Source organism: Lachnellula hyalina (genome assembly GCF_007821495.1).
Source record: "Lachnellula hyalina strain CBS 185.66 chromosome Unknown contig00230, whole genome shotgun sequence".
In the NCBI taxonomy this organism is placed as follows: domain Eukaryota; kingdom Fungi; phylum Ascomycota; class Leotiomycetes; order Helotiales; family Lachnaceae; genus Lachnellula; species Lachnellula hyalina.
The window spans coordinates 1-18,040 of NW_022157344.1; the positions used below are offsets into that span (position 1 = coordinate 1).

Sequence of the window (18,040 nt, forward strand, 5' to 3'; positions counted from 1 at the left end):
CAAGCTCAGCCTCCTGTACCCACCCTCCGCCGCCCACCCCTCCATATCGCCCTCGTCCCCGTCCGCACGCACGCTGCAGGCGCTGCTGGAGAGCTGGGTCGTGGACGCGGGGCTGTTTGCCAGGGCCGGCCAGCTGATCCCCGCTGATATGCCGCTGATGCAGGACCCGGTGTTCGTGCGGGATCGCGAGGATTACACGGGCAGGAGCTGGAGTAAGCGGGCGTTGGAGAAGGCGAGGCCCGAGGCGTTGGTCGAGGTTAGGGCTGGGTTTGAGGTGTTGGAGAGCAGGCTGTTGGGGGATGGGAGGAGTGGGTTGGGGGGCTGAGGGGCCGGGGGTGTTGGATATTGAAGGTATGTTATGTTGTGTTGTGTGGCGTTATGTTATGTTATGTTATGTCCCAGCCAGCAAGCAAACAAGCTTGTACAGGTAATATGCAAGGAAGGATGTGTGACTAAATCTCGTGTGCAACAGCTGTCTGGGTACCCCACTGGCTCCGCAGTCTCAAAGGCGCACTTCCCAGCAACTACATCTCTGCAACCCAGTTCCCGCTCACATTCGCCTGGATCCAACGCTTCGACAGCGCAGCCAAAGCCGCCGCCTCTTCATCTCCTCGCGCGCCTAAGATAACGCCAGAAGAAGCGTTGGATATTGTTGGGAGAGGCAGTTTTCCTGAACCCGAAGGAGATGTGGAGGTTAATGATCCTAGTGGGTTGAAGAAAGGGGATGAGATTGAGGTCTGGCCGATTGATACGGGGTTTAATCATAGAGATAAAGGGCGTCTGGTGAAGTTGGATGGGGCGGAGATTGTTATTGAGGGGAAGACGGTCAAGGGAGGTGCGATTAGGATTCATTGCCCGAGACATGGGTTTAGGGTCCGCAAGGTTGCAGGTGATGCGAAGCTGTAGTGTATGTGTAGGCTCTGATGGAAATATTATAACCCATGTATGATTTATGCTGCTGCTTACCGTACGATGTGTATATAGATGAGGAGAAAGCGTTAACTGCTTCGAGCTATGTATCTTAGGTGTACAGAGTCCGAGTAGAAGGACACCGCACCAGAAAATCCCTTCGTGCTTATATGCACGTGCATCCATCCAAGCGACGTACAGTATATAAATCCAAGAGCTCATCTCGTAAGAACCAGGCAGCCTCTTACATCTAAACTGGCTTACTTGCTTACTTTCCTACATTGGGTATATATACCTAGGTACTTCTTCAAGCAAAGGATAACCACTCGATAGACAGATATCAGGTGCATCAAACCATGTAGCATGGCCATGAAAAAAAAATGAAAAAAGAGGAAAGAAAGAAAAGAAAGGGGGAAAGAAAGAATATTCACGCGCGCCTTGTATCCCAAGACTTTTCCTTTCTCTTATGAGGGCGGTTGACATGGACAGTGTGTGTGGAACGGAATGAGTGCATTGGAATAGCTTGACGGGAAACGTGTTATTGACAGCAATTAATCAAAGCTGTGTTTACTTATCATTAGTGGGATGTTTATATCCCCGTTTCACTCAATGCGTTTAGAAATAGCGTTCGGAATATTGCTAGCACCACTAGTTTCAGAGAGAGAATTTATGATTACCGTTTAATCGGAACATAGGTAAGGGCTTATGATCCATGAATGGTATGTGACCTGAAGCTTGGTATAACTACGAAGAAATGGTTCTTTTGAAGAAGCGAGGACAGATTTCTTTTCTGTGGAAAGCTCGGTTTGTCTCGTATGACTGTTTAGGCATTGCTTTCCTACTGAGCCGTTTATGTCTGCCTCCCGGTTTTGGAGTGCGGGAGCGATGATTATGGGGGGATGGAACAAGACAAGGATGCAAAGGGGGTTTGAGAGTGGATGGTGATTCTTTTTCTAGGATAATAATAGGCTGGGATGTCTTGACATCACTGATCCCGCTCCGGCTTTAAAGGAAGCATAGAAGGTATAAATAGGTCTCGAGAGGTAATATGAATAAGTTAACTATATGTAGGTAGACAAGACGATATTTCAATCCTGCTGGTACGTAGTAATGTTAGGAGACGTTGAGGCTCGAGAACTCGAAAGAAGGAATGGAAATCATGAAACTAGATCTGGAGACTGCAAAGGTTGTTGGCTAAGTTGAACCTGGTGAAAATAGAATGAGAATTGACAGCAGCCTGTTGCTTGACAGGATAATTTACTTGACAACAGCTTGCTTTTGAATGGTCTTTATAATCTGAAGCAGCTTGTTATTTGCCTACATTGACAACTTTAATGAACTTGTTCTTTAATAAAAATGATTATCCTTTGAATTTCAAGACATACAGCGCGGCCGTGGCAATGTCTGTGTATTTGCCGACAATGCAATAATATTAATACTGACAACCGTTACTACAGGTAGTATATATTTATACTCCATTCTCTGGAAGCTCTTGCCTTCATGTGCTATTTGCTAACCTCAAATGCACCAACGCATCCGCTGTCGGCTTCCTCGCAAGAGCAGTCGGAGAAGCCTATAAAACCATCTGCTCGCATGACTTTTTCTAATTATCCGCCCATCAATGAACCAGAGAGATGTGCAACATGTCCAAGGTCTAAGTCCGTCGGTCCAAGATCCTAGACCCATACCTCAAAAGATAATATAGGAAATACCCAAGTTTCTCGAAACGAGCTAACTATTCTCCTAGTATGCCGATTCGAATTCCGTTAGCGTATAGAGATCTTTTCAAAGCTTTCGCAAGAGCTTTTATACCCCACCCTCTATTCTTTATTTGCCAATAACACGAACGTTCCAATTCCATTTCAACGACTTGCCAACTAATCCAATCTTTAAGCTAGGACTCAAAATTCATATATTTCCTTAAAAGTCGTAAAAGAACATAATCTTTAAGTTTAAGTGATGTTGTGGTATGGATTTCAGCAGCCGGGGGATTTGAGCATCTTCTTGGAAGGCGAGAACAGATTTACTAGATGGTGTCTTAGAGAAATCGTAGCTTTTTTAAGTGGTGTATCGGAAGTAGTAGGGTCGTCCTCCTGGTGACTCTTTCTGTAATTGTCTCTGTTTTTGTTTCGTCTGCTTTGTACTTCTCTTCTCAATGAACATGGTCGGAGAACTAGTGTGGCTGCTTTGGGCTAGCGTTAAAAGATTACGCGAGCAGGCTGTTTGTCAGCGGGCGCCGCGCCTCAAAGGAAGCTTCATCGTTGCCTTGAGACCCCCATCTTATCTTCGACAACCACAATCACCACCATCCACGCACATCGACAACACCTCGCCGGTATCATTCCACGACTTAGAAGAGTGTGAATATTGGCTCACATTGCACGCGATACCGCTGGGAAGTCTGGGAGGATAATAGTTGGTCTGCGGGAGAAGAAACAATCGCTGGTGGGAGGAGCTGAGCTGCTTTGTTTGTCGCTTTGTCGTGGAAGGAGTCAGCGCAAACTCAAGAACGTCGCTCATTACACTCGCAGCTTTGCTGCAATCTTGTATATCATTTCTTTCCTTCTCCAGAACGTGTTTCTGTCACAAGAGTTATCTCCAGTGATTGCAATCAGAGATTTGTATTCACCCTCGTTCTCCTGAACGGAAAAAAAGAAAAAGAATCTTGATCTTGCCACGGTCGCATTCACGAGACACTTATCCCCTCCCTTTCTTTGACTCACAAGCGCTCATCTACGAGCTCTTTATTGCTTTGGAATAGTCCTGTTGCTCTGTATCTTCATCTTGGTCTCGAGACCACATCTTCGACGAACTTCAGCACCCTCGACTCATCACCCTACCTCTTGACATCATGTCGTCGTCCGTGTTCTTCAAGTTCAAGTCCCAGAGAGAACCATCTAGAGTGGAGTTTGATGGTACTGGTATCTCTGTTTTTGAACTGAAGCGTGATATTATCATCAAGAGCGGCCTAGGTGACGGAACAGAATTCGACCTCGCAATCTACAATGAAGATGGCAATGAAGGTAAGCGTCAGGTGAACATTAGCCGTGGGCCTACTAACAATGATATAGAGTACGATGACGATACTACAATTATCCCTCGATCGACTTCAGTCATTGCCCGTCGGTTACCACCCATCAAGCCTGGAGCAGGCCGAGCCGCAAGGTACATGTCAGGTAAAATGCCTGTCAGTATGAAGAACTCCTCTCGTAAGGAACAGTCATCCAGCAAGCCGACTGCAAAATCTACCACTACAACCATACCCACCCAGATGAACAGTGCCATGACCGAAGAACAACGCATAGCAGCCATGTTCGAAACCCAAAACGAACAATGGTCTACACAACAAGAAGAGATGGCAAAGTAAGTTTCCATGCTATCTAAATTAAGACAGCTGACTGACATCCTCTAGTCAAACCCCAGTGTTTCGACCTGGCGGTAAGAAAAACCAAGCTGCCGCAAATGTTCCAGCCCATGATCCTCCAGTCGGATACATTTGTTATAGATGTGGAGAGAAAGGACATTGGATTCAGCTTTGTCCTACGAACGACGACCCAAACTTTGATAATAAGCCTCGAGTGAAGCGGACTACGGGTATTCCAAAATCATTTTTGAAGACTGTGGAAAAGCCGGCCGCTCTCATCAATGATGGAACAACGGATGACACAAAGCTACCATCAGGTGTTATGGTTAATGCTGACGGAGACTTTGTTGTTGCGGAGCCAGATAAGGCGTCTTGGGAAAAGTTTCAGGCAAAGACCAAATCTTCCGCTGCTGCACAAGAGAAGGCTGCTGCTGGGAACAAGGAATTACAGGATAGAGGTCTGGAGTGTTCTATCGACAAGAAAATCTTTATAGACCCAATGAAGACGCCATGTTGTGAGAAGACGTATTGCAATGATTGCATTACTAATGCTCTTATCGAGACCGACTTTACATGTCCCGGGTGCCAGAGCGATGGAATTCTGATTGATGATCTTAAGCCTGACGTTGAGACATCTGCAAAGATTAAGGCCTATCTCGATGAGATGACCGCTGCTAAGAGGGAAAAGGAAAGGGCGGAGAAGGCGAGATCCAAGAGCCCAAGTGTAAAGACCGAGTCTACACCTGCAGTGGAAGAGACAAAGAAAGCCAAATCAAAGTCACCATCACCAAAATTACCCGTACAAGTCCAATCCCCAGCAAACTCACCATTACCAGCGAAATCAACCATCAACCCTGAAAAGGCCCCCGTAAAGGAAACTTTGGCTCCTGCTGCCAAGAAGAGACCGGCAGATCAATTACTTGAGAATCCCAAAATCCCCAAAGCCCCCAAGGCAATGCAGCAACAAGAAGCACAGAAGCAAGCGATGCTGCAACAACAAGCCATGATGAACGGCATGCCGGCCTTCCCCAACATGGCCATGCCCTTCGACATGTCGCAGAACTTCTACGGCGCTGCCAACGGTGGCATGAACCTGAACCCCATGATGAACGGCTTTGGCATGAATCCTATGATGAACCCAATGATGAACTTTGGCGGGTTTCCTAATAACAGCATGAATATGTATAATAATGGTGGGGGAGGTGGATACGGCGTCGGCGGGAATGGGAATATGATGAATGGCGGTGGCCAGGGAAATCACATGAATGGGAACGGAAATCAGCACGCAAACATGAATGGCAATGGCAACCGCGGTGGTGCCACTGGTGTCGGAGGCGGGTTTTCCAACCAGCAGAAGACCGTCTTTGCGGACCCGTTGCCAAATGAGGAGGATAATGCGTATTTCCGCAAACCAGTCAATCCGCATCGACATCAGGGACGGCAGCGTAGAACGCGGCCGAGTGATTATCGGGAGCTGTAAGATGGTCGAGGGCTTGCTTACTCCGTATGGATCTCTTCATTCTTCATTCGAGGCTTTCATCTCTTTACAATACGCCTCTTCTCTACGACATCACGAACAATTAGAGTACAGTACATTACACTGTACATTGGCGTTTGACAACTCCACATCAACGAACAAAACAACACAACACAACACAGTACAGTACAGCATTACAAGGCGTTAGGGAGTAGGTGGTTATCAGTGCATCACGGCATTGTATTGCATGGCATGGCATTACATTAAATGCATTTTCAGCGTGGTATGGGTGGGTGGGTTCTGCCAGCCACAGACAGGTATGGCTGGCATAGTTTTGGTTGCTTGCTTAGTTGGTCTTCTAGATGTATGCATACGGACAAAATCCAGATGGATAGAAATACAAAAATACATTTGACGTCTATACGTCACTCTCTTATTCGCTCGTGACTTTAGTGTTACATTGCATTACCTCACTTCAGGGGTAGGGACAGGTAGCAGTGATTCTCGTGATTGTCGACTAAAAGGGGTTTTAAGGAGAAAATTTATTTTAATACATCCTCCTAATCGTTTGTTTTCATTTTATTAGACTGTGATGTGATGCCTAACCCCTTTCTTGGACCGCCTTGCTTGCTGCAGCTACAGCAGCCTTACCTTGCTATGTCGTGTCGTGTCGTATTATTATGCAGCATTCTCCCAACAAACGCAGCGCGGTGCAGTGCGGTGCTGTTTACCTGAACAACACATCTCCCTACCCCTTTCCCACATTCCATACCAAACACATAATCAAGATTTTCAATCAATTAAATCCCTCCCTTCAGCATCCAGCAGCGATGAATGAAACACTCTGCTTTTTATCTCCTATCTGGGATAATCTTTCCATAGATATGATAGGTAACCATCAGATGTGATGTGAGAGGGGAGGGACAGGTCGCACAACATGTTTATATATGACTGAAATAGTTCGTTACACTTGGGCTTGGGCTTTCGTGTGTATGCATGTATGTATGTATGTATGGTAGCGGGTATGCTTTATCTACGAAGGATGTTGTACTTGTATAACCGTGGGGGGTTGAGTTGGCAGAACGGATCGAAGTGGGTGGGGGGGATTCAATATAAGGAATCTGAAAACTGTTGATTTGATTACCGACATGTATGTATATAAGGTGTAAGATTCAAGATAGATTCGATGTGAAGGTAGAGTGGGATGAATCGAAAACATGTGAGTGCCACTGAGTGGATGCTTATGCTTATTTGAAAAGCCGCTTTGAAGCGCAGCATAGAGAATGATTCCTGTAGTATTTATTAACTCCTTGCAGATATTAAACGAAAGAGAACTAGAGATAGATGTTTAGCTACATTCTCGGAAAAGCTTTCTATCGTTTTCCTTCCTTCTGATACATATATATATATCCTCGTATATGCATCCCCTTTCAGCTGAATACCGATACCAGCACGAAATATCCGAACGTTGTAAGCTGACTGACGAAATGCCACGAGTACGTCCCGTCTCTTGCCTTGTTTGTGGGGTTATAAATACCCTCCGCTGGGAAAAATCCGGGGTACTTGTACGGTACGGCAGTACGATACGGTTTCTCTGGAGATTAAAACTGTATCTACGAAGTACCTTACCTTATCTCCATGCATGCAGACAAGCAGGTACTTTACGGAGTATACTTCAGAGAATGTAGTTGGTAGCGCAGCATAAATTTAGTACACCAATGAATGTAATATTATCGTGATCGCCCAAACCAGAACCCCGGTATTTGGTATGATTAGTGGAGAGGGGGAAGAGGGAGAGAAAGGAAGCGTCGGGATAATTCGTTTTGGAAGACCTATCTAGGTATGTACCTTACCATCATCTCCTATGCAACCTTTTATTTATGCCATACTTAACTCTATGTTTACCGAAGTTCCTGCTCCTGCTCCCGATCCATCTGACGAGCCTCGCCTCTATTATACTTGACCTTACCTTACCAGAAGAGGGGATTAGTTCTGATGTAATATCTATGGAAGCGATCCAAGGACATACAAAGTATAATTATTTTTGGTAATCGGGCTTGGACAGAACGAACAGCTCATCTCATCTCATCTCGGGTCGGATGCGCGGAAGGAAAGGCCCGTTCCTGTTTCAAAATCTATGAGATGAGGTAAGACATCAGATTGCAAACAGAACATGATACCGTAACCTTTCCTTATTCGCTATTTTCAGTCAAATGAGAGGCTACACGCTTCGTCAGGCATCTGAGGCATGACTGAGGATCCAAAGATGTCGTTTGCGAGGAAAGGTAGGAAGAGATTCGGGGATTCAGAAGGCAGGAGGCCGGAAGTACTGCAAACGCAACGTAGCCTTCAATACGAAGTAGATTGGATCGAGTTACACGATGAGAGTGAAGGAGGAGGGAAGTGTCCGTCAGACCGCCACGCTTTCCGTCTCCACGCTACACCCCCACGAAATCATCCGTACTTGGTAAGCCTCACCCACATTCCAGTCTTCCCCATCCCCATCCCATGCCCCAGTAGTTCCCCCCACTCACTCCCCATGCTCCGCTCCCATGCCTACGAAGTACTGTATCCTATGCCCCAACAATCCCCATCCCGATTCTAGCCCCATATCTCATTTCCTATTCTGGTCCAACCCAACCCAGCACCCGCCCAGCCCCTTGTCCATCCATCCATCCATCCCATGCCCACTCGTGGACAACCACCTTCCTACCGTATACCGGTGTTTGTGATCGTATGGTACTGTAGCCTACCGACATCTTCACCGCTTGATCAGATCATTCTGACCAAGATGTGCGTGGTATTTAAAAATCCCCAGACCGTACGCTACGGTAATCGAGAGTAAGAGTACTCCGTAGCAGCGCAGCTAAGCATGAGGACACTGTGGACTTTTAATTTGGCTTGGGTGATGTGGCAGATTTTGGGTCCACCACCAGGGGTACGGTACAGTACAGTGCTCCATACGGAAACAGAGCCAGATGTCCCAAGCAAAGCCGGCACCAGCCCACAATCCCGGTCCATGTTAATATAAATAGCGTGAGGTGAGAGAAGCCGACGTTCTGTTCGAACTTCTATCCCACGAAATAGAAAATAATATAAATAAAAGCAGCCAAGACAGGACGTTCTATTCCAAGTTAAGGCAAGGCTGAACTGCATTATTGGGCCTCGTTACTATGTCAGGATCAGATCACTATTTTATTCTGGTATGATCATCAACATTGATTTCCGAATTCAAGTACCTCGGAAGGTCTGGCTTGACTTGCCCCTTCCAGCTACGCACGCTTCGTTGAGTTTCCCTTTTCTTTCTTTTTCCGCCACAGAATAAACAGAGCACGCAAGTTCGGATTCCGGGGGAGTCGGGTACATCCGTTTAAGTCAAAGCGTGGAGTACTGGGTATCGGTAAGGAACATTCCTAGCAGCGACTGGGGTAGGTGGTTAGAGTGACGAACGAGGCTGTCCGGAGGGATGAGCTGTCTTACTTTTCCGACTTTATTATTTTCTGGGGCTGTCTCTTCTGTTCTAGGATTAAGGGATGAGATGGCATGGCATGGGGGAGTTAGCTTCCCCGGAATGATAAAAGAATGGGTTTGCCCGTCTCCTTTACTTTTCCCTGGAAATCCTTTTCTTGGTCTTCATTGCCGTACCAAATCTACTGAATACAAGATACGTGTACTCGCTGTCTGCCTCACCTCATATCACCTCAGCTCACCTTAACTGTACCTCTTGACTTTATCGAAAAGAACTGTGGTCATTCAGGCTATAAATACTTTTCGTCGCCATCTACCAGTTGCTGCCAGTAAATATCCCCTCCCCAATATTTCAGCTCGTGTCTGCAATACTACAATCATATCGTATTCCATCTAACACGCCATACCAGCAACCCAGCCCATCTCAGACTCAATAAGCCTAATATCCGTCATCAATCTAATCCCATCCGTCCCACCTCGGCTCATACAATCGAAAAGAATCAATCTTCCCCCGGAAATTCTATTCTCCAACACCCGAAGTGACTTTCTCCTGAAAAGTTGATTCTCTCCTCATCTCATCCTCACATCACCAAAAAAAAACCCCCCCCCTACCTTATTCACAACCGACAATATGCCATCACAAACGCAAACCAAAACCCCCATCGCCCTCCCCATCCCACGCCGCCGTTCCCCCTTACTCAACAACCCATCCCTAGGCCAAGATCTCGACCTGTCCCTCTGCCTCCTAAATACTCACACGAAAGCGAAGAACCAGGGATCGTATAACACGTTTATTAGTCGGGATATGGATGTTGAGGTGGATGAATATTCACCGCCTGCGGCGCCGCCGCCAAGTCCGGTGAACTTTCCTGGTGAGAGTTGGAGTACTGCTTTGAGGAGGTAGATTGTGTGGGGGGAAAGGATATCTGTATATGTATGAAGGAAAGCGAATCAATGGTGCAACTATTGAGTATGATGGGCACGTGATTGGTCGATTGATGGCTGGATTCCATGAAAGAGAGAAATTGGACAGGATGTGGAGTGGTATAACGAATTTTCTTCTTGCAGCGCTGGATTTGCTTAATTTTTTTTAACTCTGTCACTGCTATTGGGGTGTATTGTTTCTGTTGCATGCATCATCATTGGGTTTTATGTTTGGTGGACATACATATATGGCAGCCGACTAGTCGCTCACGCGCGGGTTATGGATGGGAGTTTAAAAAGGGTCGTTGAGGTACCTTGGCTTTTATCGAGTAATATTAGGTGGGATGTGGGATTGGGGGATGATCAGTTGAAGCTGAAGCTAGATGTTCGAGATGCGAGCAGTTATTTTGTATTACCTATGCAATTGGACGCATGTTTGGTATTTCGGAAGTGTATATGTCAACATGAGAATATTGCTTGCATTGCTTGCTTGAATGGCGTTGCGAATAAATGTCGCTTTCTTGACATCTAGTTTTGGTCATATACAAGGTAGCGAGCAGGTCCCTTGACCAAAGACTAACCCTCATACGTGTATCTATCCGTCTTCTCAGGGCTCCTTCCATTCTAGGGGAGCAGCCGGAGAAGTGCATACCGGTATGAGCTTCACACATTCCGAATGTAATAAGTGTCTGTACAGTGTATCCGGAAGTTGACATGTTTCGATGTATATAATATATGTATGTTCCATACAAGCAAGTATGCTTGCTGAGTGAGAACCAAAGCACCCAACAAAGAGAGCAAATATGTCGCATCTAAACTAAACTGTATTTAAAGCAAGTCTCCGCTACTCAAATAAAGCAGTGAATTCGCCACTCCTTTACTCACCACCTGCGCTGGAACAGTGTATCAATTACCGCATATACCCGTCAGTGAGCCACGGCAAGACTCCATAGCTTCACAAGAGTATAAATATCCAACTCTCTTTTAACATCAGGTTCCTACCTATGCATTACAGGTTTGAGGAGGTAGGCTGTAATACATGGCTGAGACACACTTAGCTAGAGCAACACAGGAAGTACGTATCGAGGTTGTTTTAGCATTATAAATAGTCAGATGCGGTATACCTTAGAAGATGTTGGGATGATGTGGTGGTTGGATCTTTTGATTCATGATCTAAAAGCTTGATACCAAAGAAAAAGAAGTAAATTATGTATTGAAGAGAAGGAAGCTTGACAACTTGTCTAGAGGTGAGAGATGATTATAATTAAGTTAGGTCCCAAAAGATAATTAGGGGTATATATGCCTGCCAACATGCCCAAACCGGAATTCCAAGCAAAGCATAAGGGTGAATATCATCTAAGATAAAAAACGCCAACATGCATGTGCAACCTGTACCCCAACTATGATCCATAAAATGCAATACCATAACTTCAGCACTTCCACTATATCTATTAAAGCCCATTAATGAAACTTCTCATCACCGCTCACTCTTCCCCCTCCACCCCGCTATCCCCCCACCAAACCTCCGATTCCTCCTCTTCCGCACAACCTCCGCGTCCCAAACTCCAGCGAAAAGATCCTCGCATTCATCTTCATCCTCACTATCAAACACCACGATCCCATTCCCTATGGCATTCCCCTCTTCCTCTCCATACCCATCCTGTTCTCCATTATCTTTGTCTTGGGACCAAGAGATATCCTCCCAGCAAATGCCAGGTACAACACGCTTCATCTCCAGGATAAACTTCCCAATCTTATATCGCTGCGCCGGCTCCCGCGCATCCACGTACTTCCAACCCAGGATCGTGTTGCATATCCTGCAGCTTACGTCTGCGACTACGTGGGCGCCTGTTAGGAGATCTCTGTTGACAGCCCTTCCCATATTCGTGTTTATTAGATCTGTTGGGGGTAAAGGTGGAGGTAGAGGTTTGCCATTGTTCTTTGCGGACGAAGGAGTGGAGACATGGTGTAATGGTGAGGAAGGAGGAGGGGCGACGAGATATGCACGCCCGTGGCGGCCGGTGAAGCCTTTACTGACGATTTGGGATGTGAAAGCTAATTCTGTGGAGCATTTGAGGCATTTCAGGGTATTTGGTGCTGCTTTCCGTAACCTGGTTTCGATTCCGGCTTCTTCGCTCTCCGGGATGCCTTGGAGAGCGTGGTGGAGGTTCGAATGTGCGGTGAGGGGTGAGGCGGAGGTCGGTGATGAGGATGGGGTTGAGAAGGAGGAGCGGGGTGAGGAGGTTAGGGAGGGCACGGATGCTTCGGAGGTGCTGGAGTTGGATGTGGTTGAGGACTTTCGGCGCGTGAAGGGGAAGGAGAAGGCAGGGAGGAGGTAGGTTGGGAAAGGAGGTTGGTGAGGCGTCATTTGTTCGGTGAAGATATTAAGTCGTATGGAAGAAGTTGAAGCTGAAGCTGGAAAGAAGTCAGCCCAAGGGATACAAGTAGAAACATAAGTGAAGAGGGGCAGATGGCTAGCATACAATAATCTCCTCGTATGACGATTCGATCTGGATCATCAGTTCATCGACTTTAAAGTTTCGGCTTATGATGTTTCTCGAGGGAAGTGAGGGAGAGGGGAAGAGAAGGCAAATATGCCTTTTGAAAGAAGGCGTCTCATGTATATGTAATGGCCAAGTGCTATACTCCGATTTATTACTGTAGTAGTCATGTAGATGTGGAGTAAGTATGTATGTGCTGGCTCGCTGTTAAACCAGACGGTGATCATCTCCGAGCCTTGCTCGATCCCCTCATTTGATAACAGATTCGATAAGAGAATCCCTGCAACGTTTATTTTTAATGCATGCATTTGCGGATATAACTTCCTTTATTCCCAATAATCAGCTATCCCTTTGGTTTCCATATTTACTTTCTAAATTTCGTCCTTTCTATATCTATTCATCTTGAGTTTTCCAACCTCTAAGAAGCCCGATTTAGCTCCGCGCTTGACTCACGGATCATGTGCACTATTTATGAGGCAAGTCTCCGAGAACAGTTCCAAGTAGCAACCCCGCACTTTGCTACGAGGATGAACATTAGGAGTTAAGAGTAATAATATAACAATCTTGTTGGACTATAATGTATAGTTATATTAGAAGAATAACGAGCATTAAATACTTAGCTGCTTAAATTATTTTTATAGTAGCGATAAACCGAGGCCAAACTGACATAATATTCATCCAATCATAACGTCGTTCGTTCACTGTCTTCAGAACGTGCTGAGCTGTGATTGGTCATACGGCCACGTGATGATCTCGAGCGGGGCTCTGAATAATCTTCGGGTTCCACCAGTTCAAAGAATCGCTCCTCTCTTTCATCTTGACCGCTGTTCACTCTGCCACCAACAAACACAAACGCAAACGCAATTCCTCTAACACAAGCATTAAAAGCATCATCTGCTCCACAATCAATCAATCAATCCAGCCAACCTCACTACGATTTCCAGTCACACACAACCTACAAATCAATTCCCCGACGCAATCGTGGCAATAATCCTACAATATGTCGCCCAGTAAAAACAACGGTCATAGTAGTAGTAGTAATCGCAATGGCGAGGATGTCGTCCGACAGGCCAACGTTCTCGCCTCTGCCTACATTGTAGATGCCTCTGCGCGTCTCACCGGGTTCCATTACTCCACTACCGGCGCCGCGGTATGAATTGCCACATCCTCTCAATAGAATTCCAATTACTGACGAAGTATTCAGGAGCCCAGTGGCGTCCCTGAGGTCCTTAGGGACCAGGGACTCCCTTCACCACCGTCAAGTCCCCCTCTAGCAGCCCTAACCTCCGCCAACGAGATCACGCTTTCCAAATCCAACAAGCGCGACAACGATCATGGCAGGAACTCCAGGGGCCGCAAGGGGGCAGCATACACCATCCGGGAAGAGTGTGAGAGGCTCTTCTGCGGGACCATGAAAGGCGTTTTCCTTGGTGAAGAAGGAACGCTGTCTAGTGGCTCGTTCGGTATGGGTATGGATATGAACAATTACAACAATATGAACATGCATATGAACGATTCGCCTCCGAATGATGGGGGTATGGATGGATATTTCCCTACTACTACTGGTATAAATGGCAAGAGACAAAATATCGATGCTTGGATCGAGGTCTGGGATTATGCTGGTGGTTGTAGCTTCCGCGGTTTCGTGGGCGGGGATGGGGAGAACAAATCTCTATTTGCGTTCTTTGATTCTGCGGTTATTGGAAGGGATCTGAAACAAGGGTATGCTCCCCTACCCATAAGCTCCATTTTTGCTAACACATCTTCAGACTCATGGCACTCATCGAACTCGCCGAATCCGTCTTCGCAGTCACCCAAGTCGTCATCTGCGTCGATCGCTCCACCTCGGTCCAAGAAAACGAACGCAAAGCATTTCTTAAGAGTATCCGCTGGGTCGGCTTCGAACTTGTCTCCCTGGACCTTTGGGCAGGTGAGCTGGATGTTAGTAGTGAAAAGTGGCTTTTCTTAGGCATGGAAATTTAGTATATAGATAGCAACGGCAACAATTGGCTTTTTTGGAGCACGGGACTTAATAGCGTTTGCGCGGACATCGGGTTTACTTTCGTTTCATGGCGCTGATGGGGACGGATTGCATGTATGTACGTACATTGGGAGTTTAGCCGATCGATTTCCCCATAATTAAACTATGTTTCATTCCTCAAGTATTTCGTGATTGATTATATTAGGTATCTGGTACAATATGCTAGATTGAGACCTCAAGCGAGCGTTCGTCCGAACCGTGTTATTGCCCGGAAGTAAGTATCTATTCCAAACAGCCATTTATCGAATTTGATGCCGCTGCTGGCGATAGGCGGCGGGATGGAGCAGAAATCAAACTCGTCAAGAACAAATAGCATGCGGGGAAGTTATCAGCATATCTGTAAGAGCTTCCTTGAAGTTTATTCAAGGAGCAAAATATGCTGTTTGTGAGTGCTTTAAGCAAGATTAGCCACGCGCAGGCCGTTGAAAAAAGGAAAATCCGAGGAATAGCAGAATGAGGGTACACATAAACACTTCAAATTTCTTCAAGCTCCGAGACCACAAACAACAACAAAAGCTCACTACACAATTTATATGAATGATTCAAACCTCTCCAGCTTCTCAAAACAGCACGTATAAACCCCGTTGCTCCTAAAACCTTCAATCTATCTGACCATTGGCTAGTCTACTCTGGAAGCTTTCCCAACCTGCCCTACCAACACCGTACCATGCCATCTCTGTAAAGACCTGCTCCTCTACATTTACAAATATATCTCTTACAATATCCAGACCGATGCCCTCAAGGCACCTCGGACAAGACGCCATTCCCGGTACGGGTTTCCAACCGTTTCTTCCCCGTGCGCTGTACTTACAGAGTCCTAGAAAGCCATCCGATGACCACCGCCAATATTGTCCTCAGCGCTGTCGCAACTTTTGGTGTCCTTTGCTTCGCAGTAGCCGTGTTCATGTTGGTGATGTGGCGGGGAGCCGGCGTCAAGTTCTGCTCGTGTTGCAAGGGCTTGCCCTTCTGGAGATAGCACATGGAGCTGAAGGAGGTCTGGCATTGAGAAGGTGGGGAAGGACGATGATGGAAGAGGAAAGCAATGCTCTGTGAGAATCAGAATAGACTCAACTCGAAGGTTGACTCCGTCATCTTTGTCCTTTCTTGCCATGTAACCGGATTACAACAACCTGGATACTCAACGCTCTGGCATTTGTGAGATGGAAAGACACATGGGTGTCATTGAATGCCCGTTTTCAGGGGATTTGAAACGCTACATCTTGAAGTTTCTTCCTTTGACAGACATGCTTTGAACTTAGGGAATGTTCTTTCAGCTCTGAGCTTGTGATTAGCACTGTGAGTGCAAGCTTCTAGTATGATCTGCGCCCCCATGGTAGTTTCTCATAATGCCAGAATGAGACTGGAGTATTCCAAATCTTGTCAAGGCTTTCCCTGGTATATATATAGCTAACCATGGAACAGACTGTAGAAAACCATCATCCGCCTTCCCATCGTAAGACTTGTACCAAACTTCAAGCCTCTGCCTTCCAACAAACCACCGACACAAACACGCTTCGTACGATGCTCAGCGACGGCCACGGCGATAACTCCTGGGTCAAATTCGTCTGGATGAAAATGGCGCTCGCGTTCGCGACATTCATTGGTCTCGCGATTGTCATTGTTATCGTCATCTCGGTCAGGGCTCTTCGCTACAGGGACGATCAGGAACATTCGCAACGGAGCACTGAAGCTGGATCTGGATCTAGATCTGGAGCTGAACAACAGGGAGTTGAAAGTCAAGCTCGTGAAAATCAGGGGGCGGAGCAAGAACGCAGAAACCAAGTTGCTGGGTCTCCGGATAACGCAGCACAAATACAACATCAGGAGCGTGCAGTCAAATCGAGAGGAGTTTACACTTCTTTCCCATCTTCCCAACACAGTACTGTGCGGGATGGAAACCATGAACGCATATCCACAAAACTCGGAATGTAATTGACTATCCCCAGCGATGGCACTTTGGAGAGTCTTCCAGTCAATAAAAAGCACACTCCTCCTCTCACTGCATGGTCCACAACACCATGCACGACATTCACCTACCTCTCTGCCCCTACCATTCATACACCTCCCCTCCTCTCTTTCATATTCCCCATACATAACTTGACCTCTCTTTACCCGTCACCTTCCCCTCAGTTTTTACTAGCTCTACTCCACATACAACCAACATCTACCTCCCTCACTCACATCACAATGACCGACACCACCGAAAATACCGACACCACGCACAACCCTAACGATGACAAAACCTTCCGCAATTTCCAAAACTACTGGCCCTGGGCCACCATCCTGCTCTTCCTCCTCCTCCTCAGCTCTGGCGTCATCATCAAGTACCTCGCAGATGCAGTATCCGCACACCACGAGCGCAGACTCTTGAAGAAGCTGTGGAAAGTGGAGCAGAAACCGGTGAAGGTGAAAGAGGACGGGTTCACCATCGCTACGCTTACAGGCAGTTCTCGAGTCCGGCCTGTTGCGTATCCGGGGAGTGCGTTATTGCCGGCTCCGGTTGTGGCTAGTCAAAGGGCTTGAGTGAATCTAGCTGGACTGGACTGGGTGATTGGACATGAAATGAAATGAATGGAATTGCCGGAGATGTATGTATAACGAGCGGAACTTTTGGAGACGGGAGGAAGGAAGGAAGCATGTGAAAAGGATGGGCTTGGTGCAAAGGAATTTATCTATTAAAACGCCATTAAAACTACTTCTTATGCAGTGCAGTGAAATTTTAGAAATTCATTATTGTTCCGGTGAGGGAAGAAAGTGAGTCAAAAAGGAGCTTTGAGGTACCGAGAAAAGCATAGCATAGCAGTCTGCGTATCAAAAAGCCATTCTCGGAGTTCTTCATTCCGTATACCCGATAGGAAATTGTATCCAAAACTTGGCAATCCGTAATAGATTGAGATGTTGGAAATATGTAGGAAATACATACAGGACTACCGTGTTGGATGAGTGAGTATACGCGTTGTAATTCATGTTGTTATACTTTCTGAGGAATGACTTCATTCCCACCGCCCAGAACAGATTCTCAGATCTTAAAAGTAAATAATACCTCGCAACATCAAACATTTCAACGAAAATCAATCGATGTACTAACTCCTTCCTAGGTTCGGGTCTCGGAAGTTTGCCAGGCAAAGACTTGCTAGTAGCGACGGGGCTTGGAGGCTATGTGAAGACACGGCACGGCGAAGAAGGAAGGTCCTTGAGATCTGTCGAAACCGCTTTAGATTCTGTAAGCGGGATATGGACAAGAATAACCATGATGAACAGCCTAGGAATCGAATCCTATTCTGGAGTCTGCGCTGTGGTTATCGGGGACGCTGAACGCACGGGGATCGGATGGGGAGGTTTGCGTGGATTCGGAA

At 46.5% G+C, this 18,040-nt stretch overlaps 4 protein-coding genes across 4 annotated transcripts; 3 read left to right on the plus strand and 1 right to left on the minus strand.

Annotated features, from left to right (window-relative positions):
- On the plus strand, positions 1–906 carry LHYA1_G008264 (uncharacterized protein; the record flags this gene model as incomplete). The annotated part of the gene is made up of 2 exons (XM_031153184.1): positions 1–308; positions 473–906. Coding segments are annotated over 2 exons (742 nt in total), but the record flags the coding sequence as incomplete, so codon positions are not given.
- A 2,854-nt stretch (positions 907–3,760) lies between these two features.
- LHYA1_G008265 (putative RING finger protein) lies at positions 3,761–5,753 on the plus strand (the record flags this gene model as incomplete). Its single annotated transcript, XM_031153185.1, has 3 exons — positions 3,761–3,932; positions 3,981–4,272; positions 4,322–5,753. 3 exons carry the CDS (start codon positions 3,761–3,763, stop codon positions 5,751–5,753), a joined length of 1,896 nt encoding a protein of 631 aa, XP_031001566.1.
- Positions 5,754–11,619: 5,866 nt separating this feature from the next.
- On the minus strand, positions 11,620–12,813 carry F37A8.5 (Protein yippee-like; the record flags this gene model as incomplete). The annotated part of the gene is made up of 2 exons (XM_031153186.1): positions 11,620–12,557; positions 12,789–12,813. 2 exons carry the CDS (start codon positions 12,811–12,813, stop codon positions 11,620–11,622), a joined length of 963 nt encoding a protein of 320 aa, XP_031001567.1.
- Positions 12,814–13,643: 830 nt separating this feature from the next.
- LHYA1_G008267 (uncharacterized protein) lies at positions 13,644–14,626 on the plus strand (the record flags this gene model as incomplete). The annotated part of the gene is made up of 3 exons (XM_031153187.1): positions 13,644–13,793; positions 13,848–14,365; positions 14,413–14,626. The coding sequence occupies 3 exons, from the start codon at positions 13,644–13,646 to the stop codon at positions 14,624–14,626; spliced, it is 882 nt and encodes a 293-aa protein (XP_031001568.1).
- Positions 14,627–18,040: the final 3,414 nt, after the last annotated feature.